At 59.0% G+C, this 12,390-nt stretch overlaps 2 protein-coding genes across 2 annotated transcripts; one reads left to right on the top strand and one right to left on the bottom strand.

Annotated features, from left to right (window-relative positions):
- Positions 1-4,779: 4,779 nt before the first annotated feature.
- Positions 4,780-6,028, bottom strand: BXZ73DRAFT_110172 (uncharacterized protein; the record flags this gene model as incomplete). Its single annotated transcript, XM_048017330.1, has 8 exons — positions 4,780-4,807; positions 4,869-4,999; positions 5,063-5,215; positions 5,463-5,473; positions 5,510-5,553; positions 5,623-5,705; positions 5,759-5,820; positions 5,971-6,028. The coding sequence occupies 8 exons, from the start codon at positions 6,026-6,028 to the stop codon at positions 4,780-4,782; spliced, it is 570 nt and encodes a 189-aa protein (XP_047870662.1).
- Positions 6,029-6,156: 128 nt separating this feature from the next.
- BXZ73DRAFT_110173 (short-chain dehydrogenases/reductase) lies at positions 6,157-7,340 on the top strand (the record flags this gene model as incomplete). Its single annotated transcript, XM_048017331.1, has 7 exons — positions 6,157-6,198; positions 6,255-6,275; positions 6,342-6,476; positions 6,539-6,645; positions 6,709-6,748; positions 6,811-7,084; positions 7,150-7,340. The coding sequence occupies 7 exons, from the start codon at positions 6,157-6,159 to the stop codon at positions 7,338-7,340; spliced, it is 810 nt and encodes a 269-aa protein (XP_047870663.1).
- Positions 7,341-12,390: the final 5,050 nt, after the last annotated feature.

A 12,390-nucleotide genomic window follows, 5' to 3' on the forward strand; every position in this document is an offset into this window, starting at 1 on the left:
TAGTCGAGACCAGGACTGAGCGCTGAGCGGCCTGCCGGGCCGGAGGATGCGCGTGCAGCCTGCGAAACAAAGAACGTGAGGGCCTGGTCGGCTGTCCGTGGGATGGGCTGTGCACATCTGCAAATGGTAATCAGGTGGCTTGAATAATAGAAATAGCTATGGTGAATGAGTGGAGTTGTGACTATTGGAGGGAAAGTATGTGTAAAGACAGAAAATAGAGGGAGGGGAAGGGAGCAAGCAGTAAGCAGAGAGGGGGAGACAGTGAGTACGGGCATTGCGGGCACGGGGAGCAGGGGGATGGCGTGACGGGAAAAGCGCCCATCAGGATGCCCATCTGCCCACGGCCCGGAGGCGTCCGAGCCCACGGCGGGATGGGCTCGAGGGGCGTCTATCGTGAGCCCACAGCCCATCGTGCTGTGGGATCATTTTGGCGGGGAACCCAGCCCATCCCACGGGCAGCCGACCAGGCCCTAAGTATTTCCCAACCGCCATGATCACCTCCGTGGACCGCGCTAAAGGCAGGGTCCGGCGCCGCGCGAATAAAAGTAAATTGATGAAGCAACCAACCCTTGAAGTTTCGCGCGCGGTCTCTTGACTTCTTACTTGTTGAGGGCCGTCGGAAGAATCTACCTCCAGGCGTCGAGGGCGCATCCGACAACATATACAACGCATTAAAATTACACACTTGATTCCTGCATGCCAGGTTACGGCGGCACCTCTCGTCTATTCTATCACTACGATTTAATACTTCTCGCCTCCGACTCCTCAGGCTCGACTCGCCGCGCCCACGGCTCAGAGGCCGTTCCAGTCAAAGACACCAATGAGACCCGCGTCGGGGTGGTTGATCTGCCCCGTGTACAGCCCGATGACGAAGCGGAGAGGGCTGGACTGGCCGCCGCGGAAGTCCTCGAGGCTGCTGACGAGCGAGTCGATGTCCTGGTCCTGGATGTCGTGGATGACGCCCTGCTGTATGGTGAGCGTGAGCTGGACGTCCTCGATGTCGCCCCCGAGCGGCGTCACTGCCCTTTCTTCCTTCGCAGGTCGGTTCCTCGCCGATGGACGCTACGAGCTCCTCAACCGCCTCGAGTCAGGCGCTGAGGCGTCGTCTTCAGTGCTCGAAAGCACTCTTCCACCTCTCTCAACCCCGTTCCGCGCGCCATCAAAATCATGTATTCACACTCGGACTGCGACGTAAGTGCTCGTTCGCCCCGCTCGCTACTCTTGGACACTTTGCCAAAGCCTCACATCCACAGACGACCGAAGCCGAGCTTCAGTCCCTCGCTGCGGGCCACCCGGATGTCGCCGATGTCCACGACGTCTTCGAGGACGCCGAGTACACGTACATCGTCACCGACCTCTTCGACGCGGGCGACCTGCACACATATGTCTGGGACAAGGTGGCGCCCCTGGCTGGCGACGTTGCCGCCGTCAAGCGCATCTTTCTCGGCATCCTCGACGGAGTGGCCGCGTGCCACTGGACGCTGGCGTCTTCAACAGCGACCTCAAGCTCGCCAACATCCTCGTCGACGAGGAGCGCGGCCGTGTCTGCATCGCGGACTTTGGGCTCGCGACGACCAAGGACTGGAGTTGCGACTACGGTGCCGGGACGCCGTGCTACATGTGTCCAGGTCTGTCTCCCTCGCTCAGTCCGTGCGCAGGACATGCACTGACTTTTCCCACTTATGCAGAAGCACTAGGGAGCACAGACGACGACAATGAGACGCTACTCCCGTACGACACTCGCCGGAACGACATCTGGGCGCTCGGGATCATCCTCATCGAACTCACCTGCGGCCTCCGCCCCTGGGGAGAGGCCTCGGTGCGCACGAGCGACCGCTTCCGTGCGTACGCCGCGGACCCGGCCGCCCTGCGCACGTTCCTCTCGGTCTCGACAGCGCTGGACGTGCTCCTCCGCATCCTCCTCGTCCGCCCGTGCACCAAGCGGGCTCCGCAACAAGTGACGATCGAGGAGATCAGAGAGGCGGTCGAGAGCATGGAGACGTTCTGGATGGACGAAGAAGAGCTCGCGGATGCTGGTCCTGTCGTGCGATCCACGTGGGACACGGCGGGGCGCGTCGCGCCGGGCGTGACGCAAGAGGAGTGCTGGTCGGTGGAGGCCGCGTGCCCGGGGAGGAACCCCATCAGCACGACGTCGGAGAAGGCTGCCCCTTCCACGGTGGAGGCTGCTGTGCTGGCGCAGTACACTGTCGCGGTACGGGAGAGGGAGTGGCAGTCGTCGGGCTCGTCGTCGGCGCCAGTGTCGGAAACGTCGGAGTGCTCGTACGGGCCAGCTAGGGAGCAGGTCGAGCAGGCGTGCTCGGCGGGCTTGAAGAGGGGGAGCATGGGGACGTGCCGGCCGTCGATTTGGAGGAAATTCGTTTCGGTGTTCAGGTTCCGTGTAGCATAATGTGTCTACAGTACTGTAGTCCTTACTTCGTACTGGATACGGAGTGCACCAATCCATCCCACGTGCATGTGTCTAAGCTCCACCTCCGATGGCAGCGCGCGAGGAGCCGTGTTTAAATGAAATAGCTGACTCCTGTGGTTATTTCCCGATGACAGCGCATCAAGGGCATACCTCAGCAATCCATAATCCATGAGCGCCTCTCCATCGGGACTTGCGAGTACTTGTGGCCAACGGCAGGTATTTATATGGCCAACGCTGCGTGGGGTCAGCAACAGCCCACCGCATCGTTCGAATCCCCAGTTTCCCCCCTCACATCGAATCGCCGCGCCTTCTCAATGTCTTCTTACCTAGTTCTTGGAGCGTCCCGTGGAATAGGAGTGAGTGGCTCCGATACTCCACTCCCCCTTTGAGAGCCTTGCTGACGAACCATCTAGCTCAAGTTCGTCAACACATTGGTATGTGTGTCTTTGCCAGCCAAGCCCTCGATGCTCACTTCCGTTCACCTATAGAGCAAGAAAGCCGACAACAAAGTGTTCGCCGTTGTTCGCACCCCAGAGTCTGCGACCCAGCTGCATTCGCTCGCGTCGACGCGATCGAATGTGTTCACGGTCAAGGGCGACCTCGACTTTGTGGAATCTCTCAAGGTGAGCATGCCTTTTTCAGTCGTCGTGTTCGTCACGCTCACAGAAAATGGCAGGCTGCCGCGACGGAAGTTGCAGGCCACACCGGTGGGACGCTTGATGTCCTCATACTCAACGGTGTCCGTATGGCCTCACAATACGCCGGTCTGACCCTGGACAAATTGTCAGTCGCACGTCGAGATAACGGCACGCAGTAGTCAGCATGCTCACCACGGTTCACCAACAGCCCCGACCCCCAGACCCTCGAAGAGGACCTCGTGGCCGGCGTACGTCCCTTTCCCGCTCGCCGCCTAGCCGTCGCCCATCCCTCGAGTCTGACGCCCCACCCCAGTTCCGCAGCAACACCGTCGGCTCCGCGCACGCCATCAACGCCTTCCTGCCTCTGCTCCGCGCGGGCGTGAAGAAGCAGATCCTCGCGATCACCTCCTGCGTCGGCGACATCGACTTCGTGCGCGGGACCGAAGTGGGCACGAACACGGCGTACACCGCGTCCAAGGCGGCGCTGAACATGGTCGCCACCCAGTTCGCCGTCGTGCTCAAACCCGAAGGCTTCACCGTGCTCTCGATCAGCCCCGGGTACGTGAACACCTTCACTGAAGACCCCAGTACGTGCCGCTTCGCTCTGTTCGACGGGAGGCGGGGAGCTGATCCAGTGCGGGTGATGCCTAGACGACTTCGCGAGCATCCCTGAGCCCGTCAAGCAGCTGACGGCCACATTCAAGAAGGTGTCGCCGGGCTTCGACGGGAACCCGCGGACGCCCGCGGTTGCCGTGTCGATGGTGCTGGACGTGCTGAACAGGAGCGGGCCAGAGCAGAGCGGCTCTTTTGTGTCGCAGTACGGCAACAAAGAATGGGTCTGATGTATTAGCCGAGTCGCCACCGGAAGGTGTGTAGGAGACGTCCTGGAGAGACACGAATTAGAGCGGCGAATGCTACGTGCATAGGATTCAATATTCAGTATTGTGTATCGGTTGATATGCGAGAGGAGTGAAACTTACCGCACACGTTTGGAAAGCACTTGGTCTGGATGTGGTCGTGGTGTATATAGCACGAAGCAGGATTGATTGGAGATGCGCGACACGTATACGCGCTAGCGCCGAAAGTACGCGTGACGTCACAGGGTCGTGCGCTGGGTCTATATATATGTTGTCGGATGTGCACCCGGCGAGACGCTGAGCGAATGAATTTGCTGCAGCTGACAACCACCTCGAGTACTCTAGATCGACCACGTCGTCTTGGATGACCTCAAAGAAGTCTCTGTGCGCCTCCGTACAAACGTCCTTGCAGTCGGTCTCACCTGCTCGCATTGGTACGCGTCCGTCGTGTTTAGGTGACTCTAAGCACTGCCAGCACGTCTTCCTCGAGCTCGCCACCTCCCAGAATTGCGCCTTCAAATCGCACTTCGGGGAAGGCTGCTCCTTCCACTGCGGAGGCGGCTGCGCACGCCGTCGTGGTACCGGAGCGGGAGTGGCAGTCGTCGGGATCGTCGTCGGCGCCAGTGTCGGAAACGTCGGAGTGCTCGTACGGGCCAGTTGCGGAGCAGGCCGAGCACGAGTACTCGGTGGGCTTGAAGAAGGGGAGTATGGGGACGTGCCGACCTTCGATTTGGAGAAAATTCGTCTCGGTGTTCAGGTTCCGTGGAGCATAATGTGTCTACTGTAATCCTTACTTCGTACTGGATACGGAGTGCACCAATCCATTTCACGTGCATGTGTCTACGGCGTGAGCCCTTTAAGCAAGAGCGTTGTTGATGTCGGGACTGCGGAGCTGCATGCATCCCCTTGAAAACAGATAATTGCAAGCAAGCAAAAAGGACTCACCTGAGAAGCGTCGCCGACTTTGGCATCCAATCCTGGTCCTCCGGTGGGACCGTGCGCACGAAGATCTCCTTCACCTCGTCTAACTCCGTGGAGTCGGCGCCATACACGGCACGATGCTTCAACCCCCTGGCCTGTGCACGCATCGTACAAGTCCACAGACAGCGCCAACATCGCCACGTCCGTGATGGGTGTACGAGCGCGGCGTCCTCCTTGATGCTCACCCGGTTCATCGGCAGCTCCCCGACAACCTCCTCGTTCACCTTGGGCACCAGCCTTGGCTTCCCCCGGAGGCTCTCCGGCGCGGGATCCCCAGTTTTCACCCGGACGGGCGGGTTTGCATCGGCGGACTAGACGGAAGTCGCGGCCGTGTGCAAAACGGCCGGGTGCTCGGCGTGCGGCGCGCCCTTGTCGGCTTGCTGTCCAACTCCGCGTACAGCGCGAGGATGTGGTCGGTCGCTTCCTCCGGGATGTGCTTATTGCGGAGATGGGGCCGGTGAGGAGGCGGGAAGCGCAGGTGGGTCGATCAAGAAAGGGCCGGGCCACGGTACATCGCCGCAATCCTGTCAGAGAGTCGAACTTGCAAGCGCCACGTACCGCTGCGTGCGCTGAAGACTGCTATGGTCAACCTATGGTCGGCGTACAGTTGTCGGGCTTGCCAGGCGCACGGGCCACCGGAGACCACCGCCTGTTCAACCCGCTTCCGTTGTGAGTATAGGCAGAGAGGTGAAGAACTGACCACGTCTTGAAGACGAACCTTTGACCGAACAGCGTCGGCGTGTCGGATGGCTGATCTTCGAGTGGTCTTCCGCCCAGAGTCGGTGCGGTCATCGCGCGATGCTGTTGGGTCACAGCGTGAGCGTCGGCTGCCTGCGTGACCGTGAGCGACTTACCGATCCAAGTTTAGTGATGTCACTGTGGATGTCCCGATGACAGCGCGCCCATCGGGATATGCCTAAGCAATCCATAATCCATGAGCCCCAGGCTCAGCCTGGGGCAAAGCGTGAGGAGCCGTGGTCGAGTGAATAGGTGGCTCCTGTGGTCCTTCCTTCACCTGTGTCTAGAGGTTCAATAATATCAGAGAGCGCGCAATGAGCTGACTCACTGTCAAGGTGGATATCGATGCCCCGATGACGGACATGCCTCAGCAATCCATAATCCATGAGCGCCTCTTAATCGAACTTCGAAGTTGTGACACAACGGTGGGTACTTATAAGGCCAGCGTTGCATGGGGTCAGCGACAGTCCATTACACTTGAATACCCCCCGCATTAAATCTTCAGGCCTTCTCTATGTCTTCTTACGTCGTTCTCGGAGCGTCCCGTGGCATCGGAGTGAGTGGTTCGGATTCTCCAACTGCCCCAAGAGCCTTGCTAATGACCCATCATAGCTCGAGTTTGTCAACACACTGGTATGTGTGCTTCAGCCGGCCAGGCTCCCATGTGAGCTCAAGGTACTCACGTACGCGTGCCTATAGAGCAAGAACGCCGACAACAAGGTATTCGCTGTCGTTCGCACCCCAGAGTCTGCGACCCTGCTGCATTCGCTCGCGTCGACGCGATCGAATGTGTTCACGGTCAAGGGCGACCTCGACTTTGTGGATTCTCTCAAGGTGAGCATCTCAGCCGTGACCAACGTATTCGTCATGTTCGCCACACTCACAGAAAATGCCAGGCTGCCGCGACGGAAGTCGCAAGCCACACCAGCGGAAAGCTTGATGTCCTCATACTCAACGGTGCCCGCATGCATGCCCAATACTCCGCTATGACCCTGGACAAGTAGTAAGTCGCATGTCGAGACAATCGCGCGCAGTCGTCAGCACGCTCACCACGGTTCGCCAACAGTCCCGACCCCCAAACCCTCGAAGAGGACCTCGTAGCCGGCGTACGTCCCTTTTCCGCCCGCCTAGTCGTCGACCACCCGTCGAGTCTGACGCCACACTCCAGTTCCGCAGCAACACCGTCGGCTCCGCGCACGCCATCAACGCCTTCCTGCCTCTGCTCCGTGCGGGTACGAAGAAGCAGATCCTCGCGATCTCCTCCTGCCTCGGCGACATCGACTTCGTGCGCGGGATCGAGATGGCCACGAATGCCGCGTACACCGCGTCCAAGGCGGCGCTGAACATGGTCGCCACCCAGTTCGCCGTCGCGCTCAAGCCTGAAGGCTTCACCGTGCTCTCGATCAGCCCCGGGTTCGTGAACACCTACACCGAGGATCCCAGTACGTGCACGTTCGCTCCGTTCTGCGGTAGATGAGGGCGCTGATCCAGTGCGGGCGATGCCCAGACGACTTCGCGAGCATCCCTGAGCCCGTCAAGCAGCTGGCAACCACATTCAAAAGGGTTGCGCCGGACTTCGACGAGAACCCGCGGACGCCCGCGGTTGCCGTTTCGATGGTGCTGGACGTGCTGAACAGGAGCGGGCCGGAGCAGAGCGGCTCTTTCCTGTCCCAGTACGGCAACAAGGAATGGGTCTGATGTAGCCGAGTCGCCACTGCCAGCAGAAGTTGTGTAGACGTGCTGGCAAAAGCCACAAATACTACGTGCATGGGATTCAGCATTTTGTACCTGTTGAAATTGGTTACGAGCGGAAGCGGCGAAACCCACCGCGCCTGTTTGGAAAGCATCTAGTCTGGATGGGATCGTAGTAGTACAGCACGTCGAAGGAGCTGACAGTGGCGCTCTGGATCTATGCGTGATGTCACACATATGGTCGTTGCTAAGTGACAGTCAGCTGATGTTGGCCCGGCCCGCCTGAGCCGCTGAATGCTGGCAGTCAACATGGGAAGCCGGGCCGCCGCTCTTCCTCAGCGACTCCCGAACTATTCCACATCGTCTTGGATGATCCCAAAAAACTCTCTGTGCGCCTCTGCACGGGTGTCCATGCAGTCAGTCTCACTTGCTCTGTCCGTGTTTCATCGGGATTTATCGCGCGCAGTCACCTCCGACATGATATCCGTGAGTCTAGCAGGAGGTGGCTTATACACCAATGCTGACCGAATTGAAGTTTAGACTGTCTGCGGACCGAACTAATCGGATCTATAGCGTCGCTTCGGGGACAAAGTGGAAATAGCTAGCATGTATGAAGTCAACGTGGTCGGTGCAAGGATGGTCGGTGTCTTCTCTCTCTCTCTCTCACGCACTCTTCAAGGACCACACTACCATGTCTCTGTGCAAGGACTGTATCACTGGTGCGCCGCTGGCTTCATAGCCATTTAGAAACGCTTGCAAAAATCAGCTTCAGGCGTCCGTCACGAGGGAACACCCACCGGTGCGTTCTATTAGAAGTAGATGAATGTTTGAAGAGTAACACGTACTAAACGAGCCACAGGTACTATCACCCAGATTGGCGGATTCGACTGCTACGTCGCGACGCCCATCGGCGAGTACGCCAGGGACAAAGTCCTGCTCTACTTCCCAGACGCTCTGGGCATGCAATCCCCCAACGCCCACGTAAGCAACCCTCTACTCCCGCCCCGCAGGCGTACTATCGGCGCACCGTCTATCCGCTCATACGCCTCCCTCCGACGCACTAGCTCCTCGCCGACGCTTTTGCGACCAACGGCTACAAGACCGTCGTCGTCGACTACTTCGAGGGCGAGCCCGTCCCGCACGAGCGCGTCTTCGCCCCCGGGGGCGCGCAGGGCTTCGACCTCCTCGCCTGGCTCGGCCGGCACCCCGCCCCGCGCGCGCTCGAGATCATCCGCGCGGTCATCGCCGCGCTCAAGGCGGACGGCGTCACGGAGTTCGCGTCGACGGGCTACTGCTACGGCGGGCGCACGGGCTTCGACCTCGGGTTCACGAACGAGCTCGCGGTCGTCACCACCGCGCACCCGTCTCTCCTAAAGTGCCCCGAAGACCTCGAGGTGCGTCTCTTCTCGGCGCTGCTAGGAAGGCCGTGTGCTCGTCGGTCGGTCGGCGCTGATGATCTTCCTGGCTGCAGAAATACGCAGCGATGTCCCGCGCACCGCTCCTCATCAACTCGTGCGAGGTCGACCAGCAGTTCCCGGTGGAGGCGCAGAAGAAGGCCGACGAGATCCTGGGTGGCGGCAAGTTCGCGCCGGGGTACGAGCGCACATACTGGGAAGGGTGTCATCACGGTTATGCCGTGCGTGGAGACATGGTGAGAATACCCGTCCGCCCGGGGGTGTCCACGTCACGCTCTGACGACTGGTTGGCGATTAGAGCGACCCAAAGGCCAAGGCAGGTATGGAAGGCACCTTCGAAGCCACCGTCAAGTTTTTGAAGAAGTACTTCTGAGCGCTCCGCGTTGTACGTTTAAGATGGGAAGAATCAGTTATGCCCGGCGGAGGCATTATGGGTATACATCGCACTCCAGAGTCATACGCTTTGAACAAGTTCAAGGGTAGTTAGTCGCACACCGTCTTACACTACCATTACTCCACATCGCACAATGCCAGCATCCATGCATAACGATTTAGAAGTAGCCCTGTTAGTTACGCGTTCCGTAGAGTGAACAGAATTGTAATTCAGAGTTGGACGAGCGAGACAGGCAGTCAGGGCAGAGTCCCCTCGACGGGTGCCTAGCGCTTATACCATATGTGCTTATGCGCCTCACTCCCACCATCATGCGCGACCATCCCTTGCCTGTCCCCGTGAAGTACAACGAAAAGGAACCGCAACGTGAACGATAAATCTGCAGATCGTGGGAGACGTGGGAATAAGCGAGGGTCGAACTTATGCTCGAGCAGGGGCCTAGCTGGGTATCTTTCATCTAACTGGCCGCATCGCCCACCTCATCGTGCAACGCCTCACGGTTCGCCTTCGCCTTGTTTCCGTGCTTTCACCTCTCCGAGCGGCTTTCAACCGTCGTTCCATCCAAGCTCAATCAAATCTCCCCATGAGCTCTCTGCGCATCCCGATCGAGATTGCCGAAGTGGTCATCGACGCCGTGGCGGCCCAGGAAGACTCCTCCCGGGCCCTCGCGCGCTGCGTCCTGGTGTGCAAGTCATGGTTTCCCCGAAGCCGCCACCGCCTCTGGCACAGGTTCATCATTTCCAGAGGCGATCAGCTATCCGCGATCTGCAACACCCTCGCACGCGACACCTCTCTGCGCTCGATGATCCAAATCGTCCGGCTAGAGGATACCGTACTGGACTCGAATGTCGACCAGCCAACAATCTTCCCGATCGCCGCCATCGTGGTCCTTCTTCCCCACCTAGGCCACATCACCGCATGGGAGTTCCATGGGCGGCTTCGTTCTTCCGACCAGTCTCTCTTCCCGACGTCCCCAGCGATTCTAGCTTGTTTGCGACAATATCGTGCTGTGAGGAAGCTCATCCTGAGGGTCTGCTCTTTTGAGACTCCTCTGCACCTCTATCGCCTTGTCAGTGCCTTTCCTGCGCTGCAGGACGTCCGGATGGATCGTCTCTCTTTTCGAAAACCAATCTCAAACATCTCCCTCCTCACGCCCCACACGCATCGACTGGACCTACAAACGCTACATCTGAATGAGGTGCGCGCCTTCTAGCCTGAACCTGACCTCGTGATTGATCCCGAGGTTTTGAGCTCCCTGCAGCTCAGCCGGAGTGGACCGTGCTGTTAATCCCTAACACGGAGTCCCTGCTGGATATAACGCTGAGCAGCGGCACCGTAATAGAATCTGGCGGGTCCTTTCTGCTTATTTGACGTGCAATCCGCTAACGTTCAATACTCTGTACTAGGTTTCGATATTTCTCTTTTCACAAACTTGAGGCATCTATCTATTCTGCAAGAACTCAACCATAGCCCCGACTTCGAACTTTACGAAGCCTGTCTCGAACTTCCGAATTCACTACTTTCGTTTACGTTGATATTCCGGAGTTCTGTGGTGCACTGGGACAGCGCTGGTTTGACGCAAGAACAGGTGTCCATCGTACAGCAATTGACTCAAGTGATATCGCAACACGCCGGCCTCCGATTGACAGGCCTCACGTGCGTCATACAGATGCCCAGACGGAACCAGATGCCTCGTTGGACAACCTTGCTGGAACAATTATTCTCGCCGTTGTTAGAGAGAGGTCTGTTGCGTATCGCTCCTCCAGACTACTCGAGTACGTATTATTCCTCTGAGAAAATGCGCACGCAAACTGATTCCTGTCTGTATCGCTCAAACCAGCCCACAAGAAGCACATTTCAGAGTATGGGCATATTCGACAGCCGGATCGCCTCGTGTTTTCTCCTAGTGGAAGGTGGGCAGCAAGCACCCTGTGGAATCCCAACTGGGTGTTTGCGTCGACCATGTCCGAATGCATCGTCTGGGACAATCAAACCGGAACATCACTCCCCTCCCAATGGTACCACCTCGCAGATCCACGTTCCTACGCACATTTTCCATCTCCTTTCGCTTTCTGTCCGACTGAGAAGCACTGGGCCATCGCATCGCGCCACGATATAACCGTATTCCCTCTTCCGGTCGAGACTGCATCGACAAAACCTACAGATCACTCTCAACCTGTCGGGCACATCAAGCTTCATCTGGATGGTCTGGTTATGAGACTCTTGTGGTCTCGGGACGGCAGCCAAATATTCGCTCAAGATTCGGCAGCCAATGTCTACATCTACGACGCTCTGACATCCAGCCACCTCCGCACCCTCTCTCCCCCACCCATCTGCACAGCATCGCCGTTTCTCAGGCTTCGGAGCCGTAGACGGCGTGCGGGCACTTTGGCGCTGTCGGCGGACGAACGGTACCTCCTCTCCGACGTCACGGCGATCTCCCCCTCCACCCCAGCCGCACACACCGAGTCGATCTGCGTCTGGACACTGGACACCGGTTCCTGCGAACCCCACTTCCCCCAACACCGCGACAGCGCACCGCCGGGGACCGACACGCAGATCTGCGCGACGTCCCTCCGCGAGCATTCGAGCCCCGCCGCACTCGACCACCGCCCCCACGTCGTCGCGATGTGCGACAACGGCACCCTGCTCACCGCCGCGGCCGGCTCGCCCGACGAAGTGGCGGCCGTCCGGCCTGCGGGGCTCCCGGCGGACCTCAGGTCCATCTCGCACGCGTCCTTCTCCGCCGACGGGACGCGCGCGGTAGTCGTCGGCGCGCGGCGCACCCCGTTTTGCCTCGTCCTGGACACGCTCGCGGGCGCGACGATCGCCGTCCTCGACGACCGCCGCGACCCCACGCTCTACAGAGACGTCGAGACGATCGTGGATCTGTCGGGCGACGGCCGCGTTGTGGCGATAAAAATCACGAGGTCGGAGTGGTGGCTCTGGAGGCTTGAGGACGGTACGCTGTGCCAGGTTCCCAGACGCGAGGACGGACCGGATGTGTGTAGATGTGCGCTGTCTCGGGACGGTTCGATGGCTGTATTTGCGACTGAGGAAGGAGAGGTATTTTTTCAGAACATGGGGGACCTCAGGGGCTCTGTTTCGGTGATATAGTCGGACGAACGTAGTAGGCTGAACGAACCCAGTGACCGTTGACGGCAATCACGACGAGAGAGCGGCGGTGCTGGCAGACGAAATATGATCTTGCCTTGTCCAACGTCCTGCGGTCCATGCATGTCGTTCAATT

The sequence above is a fragment of the Epithele typhae genome (assembly GCF_022376455.1).
Source record: "Epithele typhae strain CBS 203.58 chromosome Unknown BXZ73scaffold_330, whole genome shotgun sequence".
Lineage (NCBI taxonomy): Eukaryota > Fungi > Basidiomycota > Agaricomycetes > Polyporales > Epitheliaceae > Epithele > Epithele typhae.